At 41.5% G+C, this 23,766-nt stretch overlaps 2 protein-coding genes across 4 annotated transcripts in view; one reads left to right on the forward strand and one right to left on the reverse strand.

Annotated features, from left to right (window-relative positions):
- tmem100 (transmembrane protein 100) overlaps nucleotides 1-23,766 on the reverse strand; it is a 48,722-nt gene that overhangs the window by 20,692 nt on the left and 4,264 nt on the right. The window lies entirely within an intron of this gene.
- The window catches only part of pctp (phosphatidylcholine transfer protein), a 94,853-nt gene continuing 84,631 nt past the window's right edge, over nucleotides 13,545-23,766 (forward strand). For 2 of the 3 annotated variants that reach the window (XR_010003034.1, XR_010003035.1), the window contains exon 1: nucleotides 13,545-14,013. Coding sequence is in view for 1 of the 3 variants with exons in the window: in XM_003228443.4 (XP_003228491.1) it covers nucleotides 13,807-14,013 (207 nt within the window). In the remaining 2 variants the exon portion in view is untranslated. The remainder of the gene's footprint in view (nucleotides 14,014-23,766) is intronic. The other variant, XM_003228443.4, reaches the window with a different exon arrangement.

Raw genomic sequence — 23,766 nt, forward strand, 5'->3', positions numbered from 1 at the left:
TGCTCCAGCTTCTGCCAACTTAGCAGTTCAAAAACATGCCAATGTGAGTAGATCAATAGGTACCGCTCCGGCGGGAAGGTAACGGCACTCCATGCAGTCATGCCGGCCACATGACCTTGGAAGTGTCTACGGACAACGCCGGCTCTTTGGCTTAGAAATGGAGATGAGCACCAACCCCCCGAGTCAGAAATGACTGGACTTAACGTCAGGGGAAACCTTTACCTTTACCTTAAAAGCATGAAACAAAGAGCAGATTTTACTTTGTAACATTTTGTTGTCACTTCCACAATACTTGTGGGAAGTAGCAATGGCAGCTCTTTTGCACACAAAGAAATGCAGTCCTGAAACTTACCATTACTCAGAAAACTTAACAGATTAGAAAGTTGGGCCAAAACTAACAAAATGAACTTAAACAGGGAGAAATGCATGGTGTTACATTTAGGCAATAACAATGAAATACACAGATATAGAATGGGCAACATCTGGATTGAAACAGTACGTGCAAAAGGGATCTAGGAGTCTTAATAGATCACAAACTGAACATGAGTCAAGATGGATTAGCTAAAAAAGCCAATCCAATTCTAGGCTGCACCAACCTGTGGGTCCCCAGATGTTTTGGCCTTTAATTCTCAGAAATCCTAACAGCTGGTAAACTGGCTGGCATTTCTGGGAGTTGTGGGGACCCACAGGTTGAGAACCACTGAGATAGAGGGAAGTCTAGTCCCTCTCTATTCTGTTTTGGCCAGACCTTGCCTGGAATACCATGTCCAGTTCTGAAGAATATGGACAAGCTAAAATGCATCCAGAAAAGGGCAACCAAAATGATCAAAATGTGGTGACCAAGCACTACAAGTAGCAATTTAGGGAGCTGGGTATCTTTAGCTTGGAGAAAAGAAGCCTGAGGAAGGGAGGGGGGCATGATAGCCATGATAAAATATTTGAAAGGATGCTGCACTGAGGAGTAGGCAAGCTTGTTTTCTGCTGCTCTGGAGACTATGGCATGGAGCAATGGATTCAAATGGCAGGATAAGAGATTCCACCTAAACATTGGGAAGGACTTCCTGACAGAAAGTGCTGCTGGACAATGGATTATTCTGCCTCTGAGTCTGGCAGAGTTTCCTCGAGAGATTTATAAGCAGATGGCCATCTGTTAGGAGTGCTTTGTGCGTTCCTGGACTGGATGACATGTGGTCTATTCCAACTCTATAATTATCTGATTTTAAAATCTGAAGACAATTTTGGAAGAACTTGCTCGCTGCTTTCCTGCCCCAAGGATAAACTGGTGATGTTTGTCACTGCTAAGGGGCTCTTTTAGACAAGACAACTTGACCCCCCCTCCCCTTTAAACAGAAGAGCTGAAGGATGGAATCCCAAATTTCTAGACTTTCTTGGCTGCTCTGAGAATGATGGTGCTTTTGAGTCAAAAGGATCTTTGCTGATTTGGAATCCTAGCAATTACAGTACCTGACTTTAACAAAACTTCGAGCTCACCCTGCATATTTTGTGGCTTTTGGACCAAAGGCTGAAGTAGCATTTTTGTGGCGTGGTTTTGTGTGCAGGGTGAGAGGGATCATGACTCTGTTGGACAAAATGCCTGAGCAAATGCTTACAGAAACCAACTTGGAAAAAGGAGGTATTTGTTCTTTCACAAGCCGCACAGAGAAGTTCAAAGTGGGAAACTCCCAGCAGGGGCCAGGAGGAAGAATAAGGAGGTCTGTGTGTAAAAGCAAGGAGCAAGTCTTTAATTTCTCATGTTTGCCAGATCCAATAAAGCCGGTGCCTGGAATTAATAAACTCCCTTTTTTGTATAACCCCCACCCACCCCCAGAGGTTCTTTTCCTGGAGAACCAAGAGGGTGGAACTTTTTGTAATTATGATTTGTTTTGAGTAGCTGTACTTTGTTGGATTGCCAAAAAGAAAAGACCATTTGAAACCCAAATGGCTTCATTTAATTATATGGATGTAAAGAGTCTGGAACTAAAACAGCTGACACTGGATTGAGATGGCAGCTTTAGATTCTTCCCTCCGCCAAATAATATATTTTTTATATCTATGTTTACAAAATTGTATCTTTAAAAAGTAGCAAAGGTCAAGATTAGAACCTCATATACACTGACCATTTAATTCAGCTCAAAACTAGCTTCCAAATGTGATACCTGACGACAACAAATTCCCACCAAAGTGCATGAAAGTCCTTAATGTGCATCAGTGCTCTGTAGATTGTGGAATCACCATCCAGGTTTTAATTAGTTCCAGGATTTCCCATGTAATCACCCGGACAGCAAAACCACTTTCTTCATTAAGAGTTTGAAACTGCATTAAATGGTGATTTTAGCTGGGGCTTAGGATCCACTCAAACTAATGCTCCAGTTTATTTGTAATACAGTCTCTGCAGATATAGAAATTTTGTGCAAATCAACATCCACATCCTAATATCACGTTTTACCTCTTTGCCTTTTCTTACTCCATTGGTGTACGATAGTCTATGGCAGTGGTGGCGAATCTATGGTATCACGTGCTTACTCTCAAAGTGAGGGAAAAAGAAGCTTCTGCCCCAGATGCATGCACCCTTCTATATACAGGGTAGGGAAAGGGATCTGAATTGGCCAAAGAGAAGCCTTGGAGGATTTGATCCGAATAGGATTTTATTGTCTTTTGCTAAGCAGCATTTTTGAAAATGAAGAAGGGTGGTTGAATCTACCACAGGAGAAGTGCTGAATGTGATCGGACCATGTACAATGACCACAAATTAAAAAAAAACAACATCTTGTAGGTCTGTGAAATATTTTGGCAAAGCCTGGCTAGAACTAGAGCTTAGAAATGATTTTGGGACTTGCAACCTCAAAAAAGTAACTTCTCCTAGCTTTAGCTGCAGCATTAAATGTCATAGTACAGCATTTATTTGGTGTTCCCAACTGTACTATAGTATTAGATACTCAGTAAGTATTTGGATACCCAAAATACAAGCATTTTCCAATTCATTATTTCCGGTAACTAGCAAGCAAAGTTTCAGCTTCTCAGAAACTTCCAGGAAAGTTGTAATGTTGTTTCCATGCCTTGATGTAGACAAACATTTTCAAGCACATATGTGAGCGGTGTGTATGACTCAAGATTTTCGGCTATATTTCTAAATCTGTATCAGGATTCTGTTTAATTACAAATCACTCTGCTCTCATTGTCTCAGTAACCAATTAGTAGGAATGCTTGTTCAGGAAATCCATGCATCACAGTGTTCTGGTAACACAGGGTTCCACACTAGTCAATGTGCCAATTTAATCACAAAAAATAAGGAGGTCATAACTGGCAGGAATTTCTCAGCAGAAACACAGAGAGGAACTGGAGGGTGAATAGTTCTCACAAGTGACAAATGCCTTTCTACAAGAGAATTCCTCTAGCCCAGCCCATCCCTAGATGTGTTACCTTTCTTTTTGCAGAAATTTCTCATTTTTCTACCAGGAGAAAATTTTCCCTCCAAATGGCAATCTCTAGCTGGGACAATTCATTGTAGAGCCTTTCACATCTGCTCAGTTTTGCTATATTTGTAGATTAGGTCAAAATATGGTTTCTTGGGTAGAATTTGCAAAATCAAGTGAACATTAAAATTATGTTCACAGTTGTCTTTTGTGAGCAGCAAATGCTAAATAAGGCTAGGAATTGAAGCAATTACGCCAATCTTCTGTATATATATCCTAGTAAACATACTGTACTAAGCAGAGAGGATTTATGCTGGAGGAAATATACAATGTTTCCTCACTTATAGCCGGAGTTACATTCCAGGACCACCCACGATAAGTGAAAATCCGCGAAGTAGGGACGCTAGGCTTCTCCTTAGGAAGGAAGTAGAAAGAGGGAGGGAAGGAGGGAGGGAGGGAAGAAAGAGGCAAGGGAACATGGCGCCACCTCCTTCTTCTCCCGCTGCCTTTTGGGCTCCTTCGCCCGCACCTGACAGAGACCACTACTACTGTAAAACATAATTTTTTAATGATTTATAATATTATTTTAGTGTTTATTAAAAAACCACAAAATAGCAAGGGCGCGAAAAGCGAACCGCGAAGTAGCGAGGGAACACTGTACATCTATTCTGCTGTAAAGCACAGTTTCTTTTCCTTATTCCATATATAAATGCAATGTATATGACTTCTTCTCCCTCTCGCAATGGCTATCAACTTCAGGCTTGAACAATAACATAATGCATCATAAGGAGGAGATGATTGCTGGCTGCAGAAATATTGCTTTCCCATCACTTTGACAGAGGATACACACTTATTACTGAAATTCTTCAAAAGGGAAGAGTATAAGACTTATTGTGAATACAAATAAAATATTTGAGTAGCACAACCACTCTGGAAGATTTATCACATTTTAATCAAAACAATAGCCTTTCCAGAACCAAATCTAGGGAAATAGGTTCTGTGGGCTTATCACAAGTATCATTTAGCTGGCATCTTTGACGTTACTGAATCATTTCTCCTTTCCCACACCGTCCTTCTTTTTAAAAGAATTTTAAAGTGATAATGGCACAACATCCTATGTTATTCAGAATAACAAAGCACGAGGGATGGTATGAGTCTATCAACCTAACCAGTGCTGAATATGCACGCCTGCAAATTATTGCAAAGAAAGAAGGCTGTGACTCCTGTTTCTATGGGATTATGTATACTACATACATGCTGTTTTTATAGACATGGTACCTCAACACAAAGAAAGAACACAGTTTGAATTCTGTACCAATCCTTGCTCTAACAGATTTATTGAATTGATTTTGAATGTTGAGACAACATTTTTGTAAAAACCATTGATTCAATGAGGTTACTCTACTCAGGGCTACTAATAGAGTTCATGTCAAAGCACTGTTGTAGCTTTTTCTTACCACAGTAGCGAAAGCTCTGGAAAACCAGTGATCTGGAAGACTGTGAAATCATCTGTGATGCAGCAATCTGAGAAGAAAGCTGGGACACCCTTCTTAAGAGACATGCATATTAGGCTATTTGGATTGTAGCCAAATATCTTGTGCCACATTAAAGACTAAATAAGTATGCTATAACATTTCATGTTACTGAATAGGCTGCATCTGACAAAAATGTTGGCTATCATAAAACCATACACATTTTTAAAAAATACTCTAGTTAGTGTAACTCTGAGGGAGACACTTCTGCCTTTTTATACAAGGGCTCTCAGCAGGCCTCTAGCCAGTATTTTGATTCGGGGTGGGGGGGGGGGGGTGGGGGGGTGGGGGGGATTTTGGTTTGGGGGTGGCTGAGTCTGAGTGAGAGAGGATCTACCCTAGCAAACCTTTTGTACCGTTATCCCAATACCCCCATGCATATGAGATATATTGAGCATGGTGATCAGATCATGATATGAATAAACAGTTTAAATAATAAATGTAAGGCCTTCTTGCGGACCACCCTGAGAATTTCAGCTACATGCCTGGCTCCCAACTATCCAATGGCTAGTAGCAGATACTTCCATACTACATTAACAACATAATCATGTTCCCTGTAAAACCTCAGACAAAACCAAACAGTCACAATTGCAGCCTCTGCAGGGTTATGGGAAGATAAGGAACTATGTACTTCCTATTCAATGTCATTAAAAGGCAATTATTTTATCTATTTAATTTCAACACTAGCAGCACTGGAATATGTTCCTGCTGCAGTCCATTTTTGTTTATTCATGTTTATAGATAAACTAGCTTGGAGACCCGGCGATGCCCAGGTCATTTGAGAAAGGCATTGTTTGCCTGTGTTCCAAGTGTAGCCTATATCCAATGTCAGCTGGGTTCAGTGGGTGCGGGTGAGCTCCAACTCCCATATGCAAGTCCCATCGTCCAGTGTCCATCCCCCTCCAAACAGAGCCAGTATGTAGAATAGGTCATGAGGGCTCCATGTACCATGTTTGGTCTTGATCAGTCATTTGTGTGGGTCGCGGTGCTCTCAGGAAGTGAGTGAAGGTATTGGAAGTCCCATCGTCCATGGTCCATCATCCTCCAAACTGCACCTGGGTGTAGAGTGAGTCATGGGTGTTCTCTGTTTGAAGTTTGGTCTTGATGAGACATTGATGGGGGTGACAGTGGTCTCAGGAAGTGAATGAATATACTGCAAGTCCCATCATCCAAGGTCCAAGCTCTTTCAAATCTCACCAAGATGTAGAGTGGGCCATGGTGGCTCTATGTGCCAAGTTTGGTCTTGATCAGTCATTGGTGGGGGTCACAGTAGTCCCAGGAAGTGACTGAAGATATTGTAAGTCCCCTCATCCACGGTCCCTCTTCCCCCAAACTGCACCAGGATGTAAAGTGGGCTAGCCTGCACGTGCGTGTCATGTTTGATACAGTTTTGTCATTCATGGGCATTACAGTAGTTTGTGGGAGGTGAATTGGATGAATGTACTGCAAATCCCATAATCCTTGGTCCACCCTCCGTCAAACTGCTGCAGCATGTGAAGTGTGTCATTTGGGATATGTGTGCCTGGTTTGGTTCAGTTGTGTGATTTGTGGCAGTTGCTGTGGTCTCAAGAAGTGAGGGAAGGTACTGCAAATTCCATCATCCTTGGTCCATCCTGCCCCAATATACATCAGGACGTAAAGGGGTCGACAGGAGTTCTGTGTGCCAAGTTTGGTCCATTTCTATCATTGGTGGGCATTGCAGTAGTCTGTGGGAGTTAAAGTGTTTGAAAGTACTGCAAATCCCATCATCTGTGGTCCATCCTCCCCCAAATGGCAGCAGGTCATAAAGTGCATCGTGGGGATGAAGTGTGCCAAGTTTGGTGCAGATCCGTCATTCCTGTTGGTCTCAGTGGCCTGGGATAGTGGCGGCCAATCAAAACGCGAGCACGTATTCCGCCAGGCCAATCAAAACGCTAATACATACTCTGATTTCACTTTTATTATATATATAGATATAGATATTAAAGTCTAATGGACTTGGGACAAGGTTAATACAATGCAATCTCAATTCGAATTTTGAGTTATGTGTGATGTTCAGATGTGATGCTGTAATTTTATATCACAAAGGGATAAGGGTATTTATTTACAGCATTTATATTCCGCCCTTCTCACCCCGAAGGGGACTCAGGGCGGATCACATTACACATATAGGCAAACATTCAATGCCTTTTAACATAGAACAAAGACAAGACAAACATAGGCTCCGAGCGGGCCTCGAACTCATGACCTCCTGGTCAGAGTGATTCATTGCAGCTGGTTGCAGCTGGCTTGCTCTCCAGCCTGCGCCACAGCCCGGGCTGTACTACCTATCTTGAGTCAACATGTCTTAAAACCTTGCAATTAGAAGAAAATAGCAATCTATATACGTTTAATGTTAAAAGTGCCAAATTATGACTAGAGTTCAAGAAGAAACCGGAAGTGGAAAAGTCACAACCTAAGCAGCATTCAGAAGCCTTTCAGTAACTCAAGGTTCAGCATCTCCAGTGAAAAACAAAATAAATCTTTAGTTAGAGTACCTGGTTCAACCAAAGTAAGAAGAATCCTCACTAAAAAGAGGCAGAAAAACGGTAGTTCTTTTCACCCTTACAATGGTAATATATGGGCAACATATGTATTCCGATCCACCCATAAAGAACAATTTGGTAATATTTAACTATAATTAACTTCAGTATGTAGTTCAAGAAGTCACTGCTCTATAGTGATTTGGGTGCTGGACTAGCATTCTAGAGAATATACAGTAGAGTCTCACTTATCCAAGCCTCGCTTATCCAAGCCATTTTTGTAGTCAATGTTTTCAATATATCGTGATATTTTGGTGCTAAATCCGTAAATACAGTAATTACTACATAGCATTACTGTGTATTGAACTACTTTTTCTGTCAAATTTGTTGTATAACATGATGTTTTGGTGCTTAATTTGTAAAATCCTAACCTAATTTGATGTTTAATAAGCTTTTCCTTAATTTCTCCTTATTATCCAAGACATTCGCTTATCCAAGTTTCTGCTGGCCCGTTTAGCTTGGATAAGTGAGACTTTACTGTATGTGCAAATATTGTGGGAAGGAGACAATAAAGAAGAAGCACTCTGGATAAACAGGCTTTTATTTTTTTATTTTTTTACAAAAAGTACATTCACATAGTGTAAGGCAGATCCTTGGCTTTCAAAAATAGGTTATGTTACTAAAGTTTTTGGTTTAAATTAAAACTCAATTCATGTCCTGCAAGAGTAACAGGAGAAGAGGAATGACATCTACTTATATTCAATGGCATCTTAATTATTTCTTTGAGAAACAGAAAGGTACAAGGCAAAGACATTAGTATACAGTGTTCCCTCACTTATCGTGGGGGTTAGGTTTCAGGACCTCCCACAATAAGTGAAAATCCATGAAGTAGGGATGCTATATTTATTTTAATATTTATACATTATTTTAGTAGTTATACACTATTGTAAGTCTTTATCAACCAATCGTATGTTGATAAATTGCCTCCTTCTTGTCCTGTTGCCGCTTGGGCTCCTTTTCTTTTCCTTTGGCTTCTCCTTCCTCCCTTTCTTAGGCTGTAAATTGTAAATTTTTATGATTTATAATAGCCTTTTAGAGTTTATTGAAAAACCGCAAAACAGTGAATCCGCGAAAAGTGAACCGCGAATTAGTGAAGGAACACTGTATACCACTAAACACGTGCAGATGTCATCCTCCTTATTCTCAGTTTGTATGTGTGGTCTAGCCTTAATCCAACAGTAGTGTTCTTTGTTCTCCACTTCATTGTTTTGTCCACCACCGCCTCAGGCAGCTTTAACCTGAGTTGCCATGACCTAAGAAAACCCTATGTAGTGCATGGGGTCACCCTAAGACAGCAACCAACTGGAAGGCACACACAGAGACCAATCAAATGTTGATGGCTCATTAGAAAAGACAATTCTGTTCAGTGCCTAAATATCCTAAAAGCAGCAGATCCCATCTGATCTTGGAAGCTAGTTGGTACCTGGACACAAATGAATACCAGTGGCAAATTATGTACGGTGAACAGAGCCGTCCCGAGGTAATTTTCGGGAGTAGGCGACCGGAATTTTGGCACCCCTCCCAAATTTTGGCACCCCCCCAAACAAATTGCTGATAAATACTGGCAGTGGTGGCGGTGGTGGAAGGCCCAGCCACCCGTCTGTGCAGCCGCCCTCCTGCTCTCACTTTCACATGCACAGGCCCATTGACCGGCGGGCGGCAGGCAAGGAGTCCTCGGACAGCGAGGGAGAGCAGGAGAGCGCCCGCGCGGACCAGTTGGCTGGGCCTTCCGCTGCCTCCACCTCGATAGCACCCCCGCATGGTCTGTGCCACAGGCGACTGCCTAATTCGCCTCATTGTTGGACCGCCTCTGACGGTGAATTATAATTCAGATGAAGGAACTGTCAGAACCTCTCTGAGTATTTCTTACCTAAGAAAACCCTGTGAAATTCATGGGTTGCTGTAAGTGACCTGATGGCACATGCACCAGTTAGTAAATTGTACATACTACATGATCACCTTCTCCTGTACAATTCTCCCCTTAGGACACTTTGGTCCTCTGAGAGATGCATACTTTAACCAGACAGAACCCAACTGGCGATCGTCACCCAGAGGATCTTTTCATCATCCACTCCAAGACTGTGGAATAATTTGCCAGAAGGATTAGTTCTGACAACTAAATAAGCTGTCAAAATTTAAGACCCAACTGAAGACCCATCTCTTCCAGCAGGTCTACCCAGTCAACTTTGAAGCATGAGTTTTAATTTACATTCTGCTGCTGCCATACATTCATTTTGTATCTGTTTTTGGTGTATGTTTTTATATTGGTGTGTTTTTATCTAAGTATTTTATGTTCATGTTTTGACTTTATTGTACCCCGCCTCGAACCATCAGGAGAAGCGGGTAATATATAAAACACTGCTATTGCTATTTTTGTCTTAATGTGTAGTTTGAAAGAAATTAGACTAATTAATGGAGTATAGGAGTATCAGTGATGATGAAGTAGCTAAATGTGGTCAGTGGGTATATCTCCGTGAAGTTTTTTCTTCTGATCTTGGAAGCTAAGTAGGGTTAGTTCTGGTTGGTACTTAGAAGACAAAAATACCAGGTATTCTAGGCCACTGCTTTTTAAACTGTGGATCTTTAGCTCAATGTCGTGGTCATGAAAAAATTGGCAGCCGTACAAGGTTTCTGAATGCCACGCATTTACACAAATCTGTAACAAAGCAGTGTTTACAACAGACTCTGTAGAAAATACTTCGGTTGTACTTCACGAAAAGGAAATTCAACCTGTTTAGCAACCCTTGCAAATGCTGATTTATGACCAGTAAATGTTTGGTTTTTATATCTATTTTACTTACCTATATGCCAGGGATGGTATAAAAATTTCTTTGGTAGAAAGGGGTCATGAGTGGACAATGTTTAAGAATCCCTGTTGCAGGCAATATTTCAGGGGAAGGAACTGACAAAACTACAGTACCTCCAAATATGTCTTGACTAAGAAAACCCTATCAACCTCATAGGTTGCCATAAACAGAGAGGTGATGTGAACACTAGTTAGTGAATTACAACACTACTTTGTGAATTACATACTTCATTGTTTTAATGCAGTTTGAAAAGTAGACAAATTGACATGAAAGTTAAATGTGACCTTCAAGGAGAGGGAGGGTATCTCTCTGGAAATACCACTCATTCTTCATGTTCTGATATTGAAAACTAAGGCCCCACCTACACTGCCATATAATCCAGTTTCTGAATCCAGATTACAAAAAGAGACAAAATTTGAAAAATGTTTAGTTCCTGGTTTGAAATTACCTGTTTTACTGCACGGGACTTACTTTGAAAGTAGTTGTTATTCTCCAGAAATTTTTGTGGCCGCCACAAACTATGTTGAAAAGCTATAGCAAAATGTGCTACAGGATGTCCTGCAAAAATAAAGTTTTTTAAAGTTTAACAAACATTTTCCATGTTTTTTATTATAGAACCAATTAGGAATTAACATTTATAACCCAGGAACAAAAATTGTGTTACACAGTGTTATCTGCTTTAAACTGGATTATATAGCAGTACAGATCCTGCCTAAGTGGGTTCCATCCTGGTTGGAGCTCCAACAGCTAAATCAGCTGTTGGAATTTATTTTATTTATTGCACTTAATTACCGCTTTTCTTACCCCTAGGACGACTCAAAGCGGTTCCTAACATAATCAGTAGCAAAATTCAATTCTTTACATGTATAAAAACTCACACATCAAAACAACAATACATTAAAACCATTAAAATTGTAAAACTATAAAATAATCAGACATAATACATAAAACATTTAAGTCTTTAAATACTTCCATATTTCCATGTTTTTGTCATTCACCAAATGCCTTCTTAAATAACCAGGTCTTAAGGTGTTTCCTAAAAGCTAGGAGGGAGAGGGCCAATCTGATTTCCCTGGGGAGGGAGTTCCACAGCTGAGGAGCCAGCACCGAGAAGGCCCTGTCCCTTGTCTCCATCAGTCGCACCTACGAAGGCAGTGGGACCGAGAGCAGGACCTCCCTGATAGATCTTAATGTTCTAGCTGGCTCATAGGGGGAGATGCGTTCAGACAAGTAAGCTGGACCTGACACAAGTGAAGACCTGTCTCTTCCGGCAGGCCTACCCAGTCAGTCTTAAAACATAAATATGAATTTTAATGCATGTCCTTTGTTTAATCTGTTTTGTCTGTTTTTATATGTATTTCACAGATATATGTTTTGGTATGTAATTTTTATAGAGGTACATTTTAGTGTGTATTTGTAGTGTTTTTGCTGTGTTTATGTATTTTAATTGTTTTGTAACCATGAGCCATGAGGAGAGGCAGGTAAGAAATATTATTATTATTGGGGCTGCGGTGGTGCAATAGGTTAAACCCTTGTGCCGCTGGGACAGTTCAAATCCGTGAGACAGGGTGAGCTCCTGTCTGTCAAGCCTTTGCTCCTGTCAGCCTAGCAGTTCCAAACATGTAAATGTGAGTAGATAAATAGGTACTGGCAAAGAGCAATCTTGCTAGTCACATGACCAGGTGACAACACAGGCACCTCAGCTTGAAAATGGAGAAAGGCACCTCCCAGAGCAAGAGATGTGCACTGTCTCCAGATGCCAGAAATGAAAAGAGAAGCCTTGCCTTTGTTTGTGTTCGTGTGCCTCATGTGATTGTAAAGGCACTGAATGTTTGCCTATGTATGTAAATGCTGTAATCCGTTATGAGTCCCCTAGGGGAGAAGGGCAGAATACAAAAAAGGATATTATTGTTCTTTTATTATGACACAGCAAACAAGATAGATATGCTGAATTTTGTATCAAAAAAATCACAAGTCAAACACTTCCCAAGTGTCTAGGACTGTGTGATGTATTTTCAGATGATGCGCGCAGATCCCAGCAGGGTGGCCTTTTGCAGTTGGCAGATCATAATTTTGTCAATGTCTATTGTTTCCAAATGCTGGCTGAGATCTTTTGGCACAGCACCACCGGGACCACTTGTCGATGGATGTCCAGAATCAGCAGCATCCACCGCAGCCCTTTTAATCCTGGGCGACAACTGAGCCAGTATAGACTTCGTTTTGATTCTCTATAATGCTAATGGGTTAGGTGCTCTTGGTTCCATTCCTCAGCTGAGGCCTCTCTGGCTTGGTTGGACCTGCCGGTAGTTACACTACCGCCAGCACAGCCCTCAGCGTCCTCGGAATGGTTAAGCCCCCCCACCATGGCAAGGTGGCACCTACTGGAGGGGGGGGGGGATATTATTATTATTATTAACAGCAGCAGCAGCAGCAGCAGTTTCAGAAAAAAGGGCCTGTCGGAACCATTTCTGAGGGCCTCATCACACCTGAGCATTTATCCACTTTAAATCCGGTTTCTGCTTCCTGCAGAATCCTGGGGTTTGTAGTTTGGTGAGGCCCAGGACTTGTCTGGCTGAGCTGCTTAAAGGTCCCTCCCTAAAGTGGATTTAAAGTGGATTCATGCTCTTGTGTGATGAAGCTCCATGTATCCCTTGCCTAAGAAAACAACATTCATGGCATTGCCTCAGAAGCCATTGCAGAATGAATGAGGTTTGACCCCACTTCAACTACCAAGGCTCCATCCATGCGATGGAATCCAGGGAGCTATAGTTTGACAAGGCGTTTCTCCGTTTCAACCATGGAGGCCAGGTGCCTGGACGAACTACAACTCCCAGCATCCCATCGCCTTGAACGATGGCCATTGAAGTACAATAGAGTCTCACTTATCCAACGTTCTGGATTATCCAACACATTTTGTAGTCAATGTTTTCAATACATCGTGATATTTTGGTGCTAAATTCGTAAATACAGAAATTACTACATAACATTACTGCATATTGAACTACTTTTTCTGTCAAATTTGTTGTATAACATGATGTTTTGGTGCACAATTTGTAAAATTATAACCTAATTTGATGTTTAATAGGCTTTTCCTTAATCCCTCCAACATATTCGCTTATCCAACGTTCTGCCGGCCAGTTTATGTTGGATAAGTGAGACTCTACTGTAGTGTCACACTGCATCAATTTCACTGGGCCCTCCAGTTTGCCGCTTAAACGGCTGAGGGGGAAAAGGAAAAGGCCCGAGAGAGAGTTGAAGTCCAAAACACCTGGCCCAAGTTTGCCCATGCCTGGTGTAGATGCTCCCTGGAAGACGGGCAGCAGCAGCCGCTCTCCTTCCTGGCTGAGGAAGAGGAGGGCACGGAAGCGCCTTCGTTCTGAAGCGGGGCTCCATGTTCTACGCGGGATCTCTCCCTCCTTCTCCGGCTCCCGAAGAGGCTCGGCTCGTCGCCATGGAGCCCCCTTAGGAGCAGCAGCTCTTGGTGGCGGCGGGGATGTCCCGAGGAGGGAGCGCCAACCCGGCCGCCGCCTCTGCCTCCACCTCGGCCCGGGCTCGCTCTGAGCAGCCGCCCCGCAATTTCCCCAACGAGCAGTTCCTGGCCGTTTGCCGCGAATTAACCCGCTCGAGCGAAGGGGCCGACCCCTCCTGGCAGCTCCTGACGCAGTCCATGGGCTTCAACATCTACCGCCGGAAGGACGAGGTGCGAGGCCGCAGAGAGAGAAAGAGAGAGGCCTACTTGTAGTGCCCAAGCCCCCGAGGCGGAGGGACGTCGCCATGGAAACAGGGGCGTAGAGGAAAGGAGGCCTCTCTGTCTCCCTCCTGCTTTGCCTGAGGGATAATAGTGATGCCATAGTGTTGTTGCCACAATGATATTAGCCCTGCGGGAAGCAGTAGGAGCAGGGCCTTTATTCGTCCCCTAACTCAAGCATGGGCAACATTGAGCCCTCCAGGGGTTTTGAACTTCAGCTCCCACAATTCCTAACAGCCGTCAGGTTGCCCATGCCTGTGACCTAACATAATGATAGGTCTTCTATATAATAAAACTAGCTGTGCCCGGCCACGCGTTGCTGTGGCTTAGTCTGGTGGTGTTGGTCAGTCTACATTAGGTTGTATTTATGCTGTGACCTCCACCTTCTTTATACTCACATTAGTAGTAGTATTTGAAGTCTGTTACCTTCTTCAATTTTTGTGTTGATTGATAATTGCTTGAGATCCCTGTTGTCTTTGGTTTGTTGTTAATCGTGACGTCTGAATCTGCTGAGTGCGGTTTATATTTTTTATTGTGGTACAATAGTCTTTTTTTGTTGTGTCTGTTTTAATTGTTTATTATTGTTGTTGTTGTTGTGGTCATGAAGGTTGGATAAGTTAGATGCTACTGTATTGTTTTTTGGAGGCCCAGTGTAGCACTGACTGGCCTCTCAGCCTCAGTGCCTGGCTGTTTCTTGCCTGTGATGGTGTTGATTCTTATTGTTGTTGTTGTTGTCATTGTTATTATTGTAATTGTTTTTTTGGAGGCCAAGTGTGAATGTAGGGATTGGGGAGGTGGATGAGTTGTGTTGTCAAATTTTGTATTTGTTATAGTCACAATGCGTTGTTGTGAGTTTTGTGGGTCCGGATTGTGGTTGTGTGGTGTGGTTGTGTTGTTACAACTGAGAGGCAAGGCTTTTGTGTTGTGTTGCCAAGTTTTGTATTTCTGGGGCGTTTAGTTGTGTGCCAAGTTTTGTATTTCTGGGGCGTTTAGTTGTGTTGTTATAGTCACTATGCACTGTTGTGAGTTTTGTGGGTCCGGATTGTGGTTTTGTGGTGTGGATGTGTTGTTACAATCGGGAGGGAATGCTTTTGTGTTGTGTTGCCAAGTTTCGTATTTCTGGGGCGTTTAGTTGTGTTGTTATAGTCATGATGCATTGTTGTGAGTTTTGTGGGTCCAGTGTGGTTTTGTGGTGTGGTTGTGTTGTTACAACTGGGAGGCAAGGCTTTTGCATTGTTTTGCCAATTTTGTATTTCTGGGGTGTTTAGTTGCGTTGTTATAGTCATGATGTGTTGTTGTGAGTTTTGTGGGTCCGGATTGTGGTTTTGTGTTGTGGTTGTGTTCTTACAACTGGGAGGCAAGGCTTTTGCGTTGTGTTGTCAAATTTTGTATTTCTGGGGCGTTTAGTTGTGTTATAGTCACGATGCCTTGTTGTGAGTTTTGTGGGTCCGGATTGTGGTTTTGTGGTGTAGTTGTGTTGTTACAACTGGGAGAAAAGGCTTTTGTGTTGTGTTGTCAAGTTTTGTATTTCTGGGGTGTTTAGTTGTGTGCCAAGTTTCGTATTTCTGGGGCGTTTAGTTGTGTTGTTATAGTCACGATGCATTGTTGTGAGTTTTGTGGGTCCAGATTGTGGTTTTGTGGTGTGGTTGTGTTGTTACAACCGGGAGGCAAGGCTTTTGCATTGTGTTGTCAAGTTTTGTATTTCTGGGGCGTTTAGTTATGTGCCAAGTTTTGTATTTCTGGGGCGTTTAGTTGTGTTGTTATAGTCACGATGCGTTGTTGTGAGTTTTATGGGTCCGGATTGTGGTTTTGTGGTGTGGTTGTGTTGTTACAACCTGGAGGGAAGGCTTTTGCATTGTGTTGCCAAGTTTCGTATTTCTAGGGCGTTTAGTTGTGTTGTTATAGTCACGATGCATTGTTGTGAGTTTTGTGGGTCCTGTGTGGTTTTGTGGTGTGGTTGTGTTGTTACAACTGGGAGGCAAGGCTTTTGCATTGTGTTGCCAAGTTTTGTATTTCTGGGGTGTTTAGTTGTGTTGTTATTGCATGATGCGTTGTTGTGAGTTTTGTGCGTCTGGATTGTGGTTTTGTGGTGTGGTTGTGTTGTTGTAACCTGGAGGCAAGCCTTTTGCATTGTGTTGCCAAATTTCGTATTTCTGGGATGTTTAGTTTTGTTGTTATAGTCACTGCGCAAACAACTTTATCATTTTATATATAGATACAACATTCTCACAGTGATTATTTATTTATTTATTTATTTATTTATTTAATACATTTATATCCCACCCTTCTCACCCCGTAGGGGACTCAGAGCGGCTTACAAATTAAATTTACGTACAATATTATATTACAGTATTAGCATAGCACAATACTGGCAATAAATTACCATCTTGTACTATATCTATATATTGTAATATTATTAATAATATTACATGTAATATATAATATATAATTAATATTATATTGTATTATTAGTACAATTAATAATACAATATTATTAGTATTATTTGATTAGTGCCATCAAAGCGACTTCTGGCTACCCTTTGTGATTTATGTGTTCATGTCTATACTGTAGAATTAATGTAGTTTGAAACCACTGGAAGAGCCCTGGCTCAGTGCTGTAGAACAGGCATGGGCAAGGCAGGCTGTTAGGGATGGTGGGAGTTGAAGTCCAAAACACCTGGAGGGCCCAAATTTGCCCATATCTGCTGTAGAATCAAAGAAGTTTTACAAGGTCTTTCACCTTTGCCAAAGGGTGTTGGTTCTTCACCAAACTACAAATTCCAGGATTTCCTAGCATAGAGCCATGGCAGCTGAAGTGTTGTTTCTACAACTGAGAGCCCATTCAAGTCACCCTGTTATCAATGTGTTAAGAGGGATCAGAAACTCAAGTCATCCCTAGATCTAAGTTTAATTCTGTACCCACTTTGTTGTTTGTTTAAGATAGAATAGGGTTGTCGACAACTTTTGCCCAAGAATCGAAAAACTGCCACCCAGGTAACCCCACCATATACAACCTGTGTTAAAGCCCCCCCCCCCTTACTTGAAGAAGTCCTGATGAATAAAACCAAAGGTCCTGCTTCCAGCAGTGGTCATCCAGGTGTTTTCTGTGATGCCACAGCTTGAAGACCCCTATTTCTCTTCTCTAGCTTCAGTTTCTTAACATGGAGGTTGTATGTAGCTTAAAGTAAAGGTAAAGATTTCCCCTGACATTAAGTCTATTGTATCCGACTCTGGGGGTGGTGCTCATCTCAATTTCTAAGCCGAAGAGCTGATGTCCATAGAAGCCTCCAAGGTCATGTGGCCAGCATGACTGTATGGAGTGCTGTTACCTTCCCGCTGGAGCAGTACCTATTGATCTACTAACATTTGTATGTTTTCAAACTGCTAGGTTGGCAGAAGCTGGGGCTAACAATGGCAGCTCATTCCATTCCCCGGATTTGAACCACTGACCTTTTGGTCAGCAAGTTCAGCAGCTCAGTTGTTTAATCTGCTGTGCCACCGGGGGCTCCTATGTATGTAGCTTACATAGACATTAATGATCCTGTTCTCTGTAATAGCCAAATTATCTTTATTTCTGGCTAGGAGTTTCTTTCTAGGGCAGGTAACAAGATCCCAGTTATATGGATCTGAGGTCAGCACTTTTGGAAACAATATGTGTGTGTATATATATTTCACTTCTTTTGGCGTTGTTCCTTTAAAAAGGAGACTTTTGCAAGTACTCCTGTTCCAATGCAAACACAAGACACAATTCCAGACACTAGACATTCTTTATCCTCACCCCTAGGAAGGTTTCTGTATATGGCAGAATGTAATTCAGCAAATGCATCTTTCCCTGACTATAATGAAACAGTGGTATGAGACCCCTTCTTGCTAAGAAGAAATAACAGCTTCATAGCAGTGTTATAGACTCTTATCACATGGCGACCAAGAGGACTGAAGCTGCCAAAGAGATAGGCATAGCCATGAAGTAGACTACTAGTATCCAGCTAAGCAGATGAGCATTCCAACTAGGTGGCATTAAAGATAAATTAACAGCTTTCCATAAAGTATTGAACAGAAAGTGTGAGTGACTATAACTCAGTTTCCTATATGTAAACTTTAGAAGGTGTGCCCTCATAAGAGTGTTTATGGATTTAGATTGTCAAATACTTTGTTGTAATTACATTGAGTCGTAGAATTGGAAAGGGCCTTGTGGTCCATCAAGTCTAGGATCTCCAGCTAAAGTATTCCCGGCAGGTAATGGTCCATCCTCTTTTTGAAGAAATCCAGAGAAGGAGAACCCACCACCTCTGGGCAATTGATGCTTTTGCCAGTCTGCTCTTATTGTCAAGAAGTCCCTTCAAATGTTCAGTCGAAAGCTACTCTCCTTTAACCTCAAACCACTAGAACTAGTTCTACCTTCTTCGACAGTAGAGAATGATCATTCCTCTTTTTGGCAGTCATGGACGTATTTTAAAGAGTGCAATCCTGTCACTCCTTGGTCTTCTATTCATCAAGCTGAACATGCCCAGCTTCTTCAATCTTTCCTCACATGTTTTGTTCTCCATATCACTTATCATCCCTGTTGTCTTCAATGAACTTGCTTCAATTTGTCTACATCCTTCTAAAATAGAGCCAACCAGAACTGGAGACAGTACTCCAGATGATGCCTGACTATTTCAGAATATAGTGGGATTATTAGTTAGTTTGCCTTGGAAACTATGATTCTATTATATTACAGTAGAGTCTCACTTATTCAACATAAACTGGCCAGCAGAACATTGGATAAGTGAATATGTTGGATAATAAGAAGAGATGAAGGAGAAGCCTATTAAACATCAAATTAGGTTATGATTTTACAAATTAAGCACCAAAACATCATGTTATACAACAAATTTGACAGAAAAAGTAGTTCAATATGCAGTAATGCTACATAGTAATTACTGTATTTATGAATTTAGCACCAAAAAATCACAATATATTGAAAACATTGACTACAAAAATGCGTTCGATAATCCAGAACGTTGGATAAGCGAATGTTGGATAAGTGAGACCACTGTATTTGCTTTCTTTGCTACACCATCCTATTGCTGGTTCATGTTCATAATGGACAGTTATCCCCAATTCCTTTCAACGTGTAGTATTGTTGAGCCACATATCTTCCATCCTATTAGTGTGCATTTGTTTTTGTTTTTGTTTTTTTGTTTTTTGGTGAATTTTGCCTTTTTCTCTGCATCTACTTGAGACAATTGCCTCGTGTTTCACAATCGTTCTACTTCTGTCATTCTATATTTCAAGACTCTGTGAACTTGTAGCTTCTATTTTCTTTTAGTCTTCTGTTTCCCAGAATTGAGATGAGATGAGAGTTCTAACAGCTGGACTTTGTCTTGTTTAACCATAGGGGTGCACAGCAGACTCTGTTTTTCTTTCCACTGCTCTCTTTATGTTTAGAAACGTTCACTAGGATGAAGTTAAGAGTAGATAGCAAATGGAACTCTTGTTTCAAGGTTTGGCTTTTTGGTTTTCATGAGCAGGTTGGAGAAGTGAACAGGATGCCCAGAGTGTAGCCACAGGGAGATTTTTCTGTTTCTTTTTTGTTATGCAGTCCGTGTCCTTGGAAGTTGCATTTTTTTTCAAATCCTTTTATTCCCCAAAGAACCTATTGAAAGAGTGTGTGTATGTGTGTGTGTTGGGGGGTGGGTGGTAGAGAGGATTTGAAAGAAGATTTAAACTATCTGTTTTCCTCTAAGCCTAAACATTATTCGAGACACTTCTCTTGTTAGAACTTTCTCTTTGCAGCACATATATACATGAGTTTCATTTTCATAACTTCTATTTCATTCCATGAATATTTATTTTTCCATGACAAAAAAAGAATAGGAGAACATGCTCATCTCATCCATTGCGGCTTATCAGTCCTGATAAGTTTGGAACCTTCAAATCTATTGATTGCTGTGTAAAAACAATTTCTCGAAAACATGGAAAAAGTTTGCATTCTTGTAAACAAAGAACAAAAAACCCCAGGCAGAAATCTTTACAGGCTTCTAAGATCTTCCATTTCAAGGTGCTTCCACACAAGACTTAAACGTGTGCCAAAGCGGGTTTAAGTCCACCCCCCCCCAAACCCCCCCCCCCCCAAAAAAACAAAACCCCTGGGCTTTCCAGGTATGTGTGTGTGTCTACATACCATCTTGATAACAATTAGGATAGTTAAATCTCTCTTTTAAATGGAATGTAGATTGGTGGTATCATGATGATAGCAGATTAACAACTACAATTTCACAGGTAGTTTAAAGCAAAGTGGGCAAATGCCAGTCTTTTGGTATCTGGATTTCGGTGGGCCCTCAGATCCCTTTTTTGGGAGCCTCCCAAATTTGGTTGGGGAAAAAAATCCGTTTTCAGATCCAGCAACCAGAAGATCCAGGAAGATGCGGTCCATTGGCAGCAATGGGGAACTTGCAAGTCTCCCATTTCCATCATTTTTAGAGCATCAGACTTAAAAAACCACCATTTCTGGGATCCTTATATCTTATATCAGTGATGGGCAACCTTTTGAGCTTGGTGTGCCAAAATTCACCAAAAAACCAAGCATAACTCGTGTGGTGTGTCACTTAGAGAAAAAGCCCATAATTTTGCAATACTTATAGTTTAAATAACAAAACTGTATAATTGTAACTACAGTAGAGTCTCACTTATCCAAGCTTCGCTTATTCAAGTTTCTGGATTATCCAAGCCATTTTTGTAGTCAATGTTTTCAATATATCGTGATATTTTGGTGCTAAATTCATAAATATAGTAATTACAACATAACATTACTGAGTATTGAACTGCTTTTTCTGTCAAATTTGTTATAAAACATGATGTTTTGGTGCTTAATTTGTAAAATCATAACCTAATTTGATGTTTAATAGGCTTTTCCTTAATCCCTCCTTATTATCCAAGATATTCGCTTATCCAAGCTTCTGCCAGCCTGCTTAGCTTGGATAAGTGAGACTCTACTGTATATTTAATATAGTGTTCTCTCACTTATCACGGGGGTTATGTTCCAGATTAAGTGGAAATCTGCAAAGTAGGGACACTATATTTATTTTAATAAATATAGCATCCCTCCCTCCCTCTCTCCCTTCCTACCTCTTTTAATGTACTGTATTGCTCGAAACCGCTCTCTCCTGTCACATCACGGAATATGGCGGTCGCCACTACTGCGGCAAAAGGGGCTCCACCAGGCCGGGCTGCTGCCTCAGTTTGGGGTGAGTGGCCAAAGCCTAGAATGAGGCAGTGGAAAAGGAAGGGGAGCGTCATCCAGGCATAGCGAGGGGAGGGAAGGGGAGCTGAGGAAAGGGAGTGAGAGCCACCACCAGCCTCCGAGGCTGGGCCAGCATAAAGAGAAGCCACTGCTGTGGCTCTGTGGCCATCACTGTCTTATATCCTTCAATAAAACCTTGATTAAAGGCATCAGACTTAAACCATCCTTTCTGGGATCCTTTTTCATTATATCCTTCAATAAGACATGAGATAAAGACACCAGACTTAAGAAGCCACCCTTTCTGGGACCATTTTTCCTCAACTCCCTTTCAATATAGTTCAGGTAAGGCACCCCTTTTAAAAACTTATTTCAATGAGAGCCATACCATCTGAAGGAGCATTAGCCATTCTTTAAAATAGATATAAATTACCTCCTCATTTTATGGCATCTTTAGAAATGGTAAGATACCTCTACCTCACATTTGAAGCTTGCCTCCTGTGAAGGGCACTATCGGTGGCAGTTTCTTAAGTGTTTAAAAAGTAAACTGCTTGCTATTTGAGTCAAGCAGGCCAAGCTGTGCAGAGCTGTGAACAGCACTGAGCAGAATTTAGATCACCGATCTATCTCTCTCAGAAGCCTGCTTGCAGCAGAAAAATGGAAGCCCAACTTAGCTAAAATACACATTATGGCTTTCTTCTGTTCTGATTGGCTCGACAGGCAGGCCTCACAGGGAAACCCCATGCACGGCTACTCCTCTTCGCTCCATGTGTAGCCAAAAAAAACGGAAAGCAGCCGTTTTGGGCAGCCATGTGGTCTGCTGTGGCTGGAAAAATATGGCAGTGGAGCCTGTGCTGTTACGGCTAGCTGAAATTGCCAAAACAGCAGGAGCCCGTTTTGAAAAATGGGTCCGTGCACAACCCTACTACCAAATAGTTTCAGAATAAAAATAATGCCATGTTTACTGGCCATTTGCTGAGAAGTAAGGAATGAGGTTCCTCTAAGAACACACTCAGTCATGGAACTGGTGATCAGAATGAGAATCAAGCACTTTGAAGTACAGTAGAGTCTCACTTATCCAACATAAACGGGCAGGCAGAACGTTGAATAAGCAAATATGTTGGATAATAAGGAGGGATTAAGGAAAAGCCTATTAAACATCAAATTAGGTTATGATTTTACAAATTAAGCACCAAAACATCATGTTATATAACAAGTTTGACAGAAAATTAGTTCAATACATAGTAATGCTATGTAGCAATTACTGTATTTACGAATTTAGCACCAAAATATCACGATGTATTGAAAACATTGACTACAAAAAAGCATTGGATAATCCATAATGTTGGATAAGCGAGTGTTGGATAAGTAAAACTCTACTGTACTTTGAAACAAAAGTTGCCTAAGTGTTCTTGTTGAGCCATCTAATTTCAGGAGGTGAGGGCTTTTTAATTCTTATTATCGCATGCCCTCCACGCCCCCAATTTGGTAGGAATTGTCCCACTTAATTCCATCTTCCTGCCTTTTCAGCTACTTTTAAAATGTCCCAGTTTATTTCCCATCCTTCCACCACTTTCCTTATTTATTCTTAGCCTACCTCCATCAATGCAAATTGAATTCTAAATGCAAAAATAGCTTTATTTCAATTAACTCAAGGGGAAGAGGTTGATGGGGGAAAGTCTTGCTTTTCCCAATAGGCTAATGCAAAAGCAAACTGTTTTTGCCTGCACTCTTTCCCATTAATAATGTTTGCCATCTTCATCACATGCTCATGTTGCTTGGTCATGTGTGTCCTGGTTTCTATCTGTGAAATGCTGGAGGACATGCTATTGTTAGACAAATTTGTGTCAGAATTCTTTGTTTTGCCTGAAGGTAAGCTACTAGGTCTAACAACATCATCAGTCAGGGTACTTTGCAGTGGTATGCAACAGTTTCTCTATAGTTTTATGATGGAGCCCACCAGCTCCTATTCCACAATGTAGAACTACTTCCAGCGGGGCTGGAAGTAGTTCTATAGAGGAATCAGTGCATGTCACAGCAACAGGGGAAACTTCCCGTGTTCAATTGGAGTCAATGAGTGGAAGCCGAGTGGCAGACATTTTCTCCCGTGGGATGGGGTAGGGGGGAAGCTGGGTGATGCAGGACATAGGGTGACAGGTTCCTCTTTCCAGGCACTGCTGGATTCACCATGATGTGTGGCGATTCCGGTGGTCTGTCTGATGAGGCTGTTAGTTTACATTTTGCCCACCTCTGACTTGTGTTGATTTTTTTTTTGTTTCTTATCTCCTCCGATAATGCCTTCTTTGAAACTTGAATACATAGTATTTGTGTAAACTGTAGTACTAACTGTAAAGGTAAAGGTTTCCCCTGATGTTAAGTCCAGTCATGTCTGACTCTGGGGTGTGGTGCTCATCTCCATTTCTAAGCCAAAGAGCTGGCGTTGTCTGTAGACACCTCCAAGGTCATGTGGCCGGCATGACTGC

The sequence above is a fragment of the Anolis carolinensis genome, chromosome 2 (assembly GCF_035594765.1).
Source record: "Anolis carolinensis isolate JA03-04 chromosome 2, rAnoCar3.1.pri, whole genome shotgun sequence".
Classification (NCBI taxonomy): domain Eukaryota; kingdom Metazoa; phylum Chordata; class Lepidosauria; order Squamata; family Dactyloidae; genus Anolis; species Anolis carolinensis.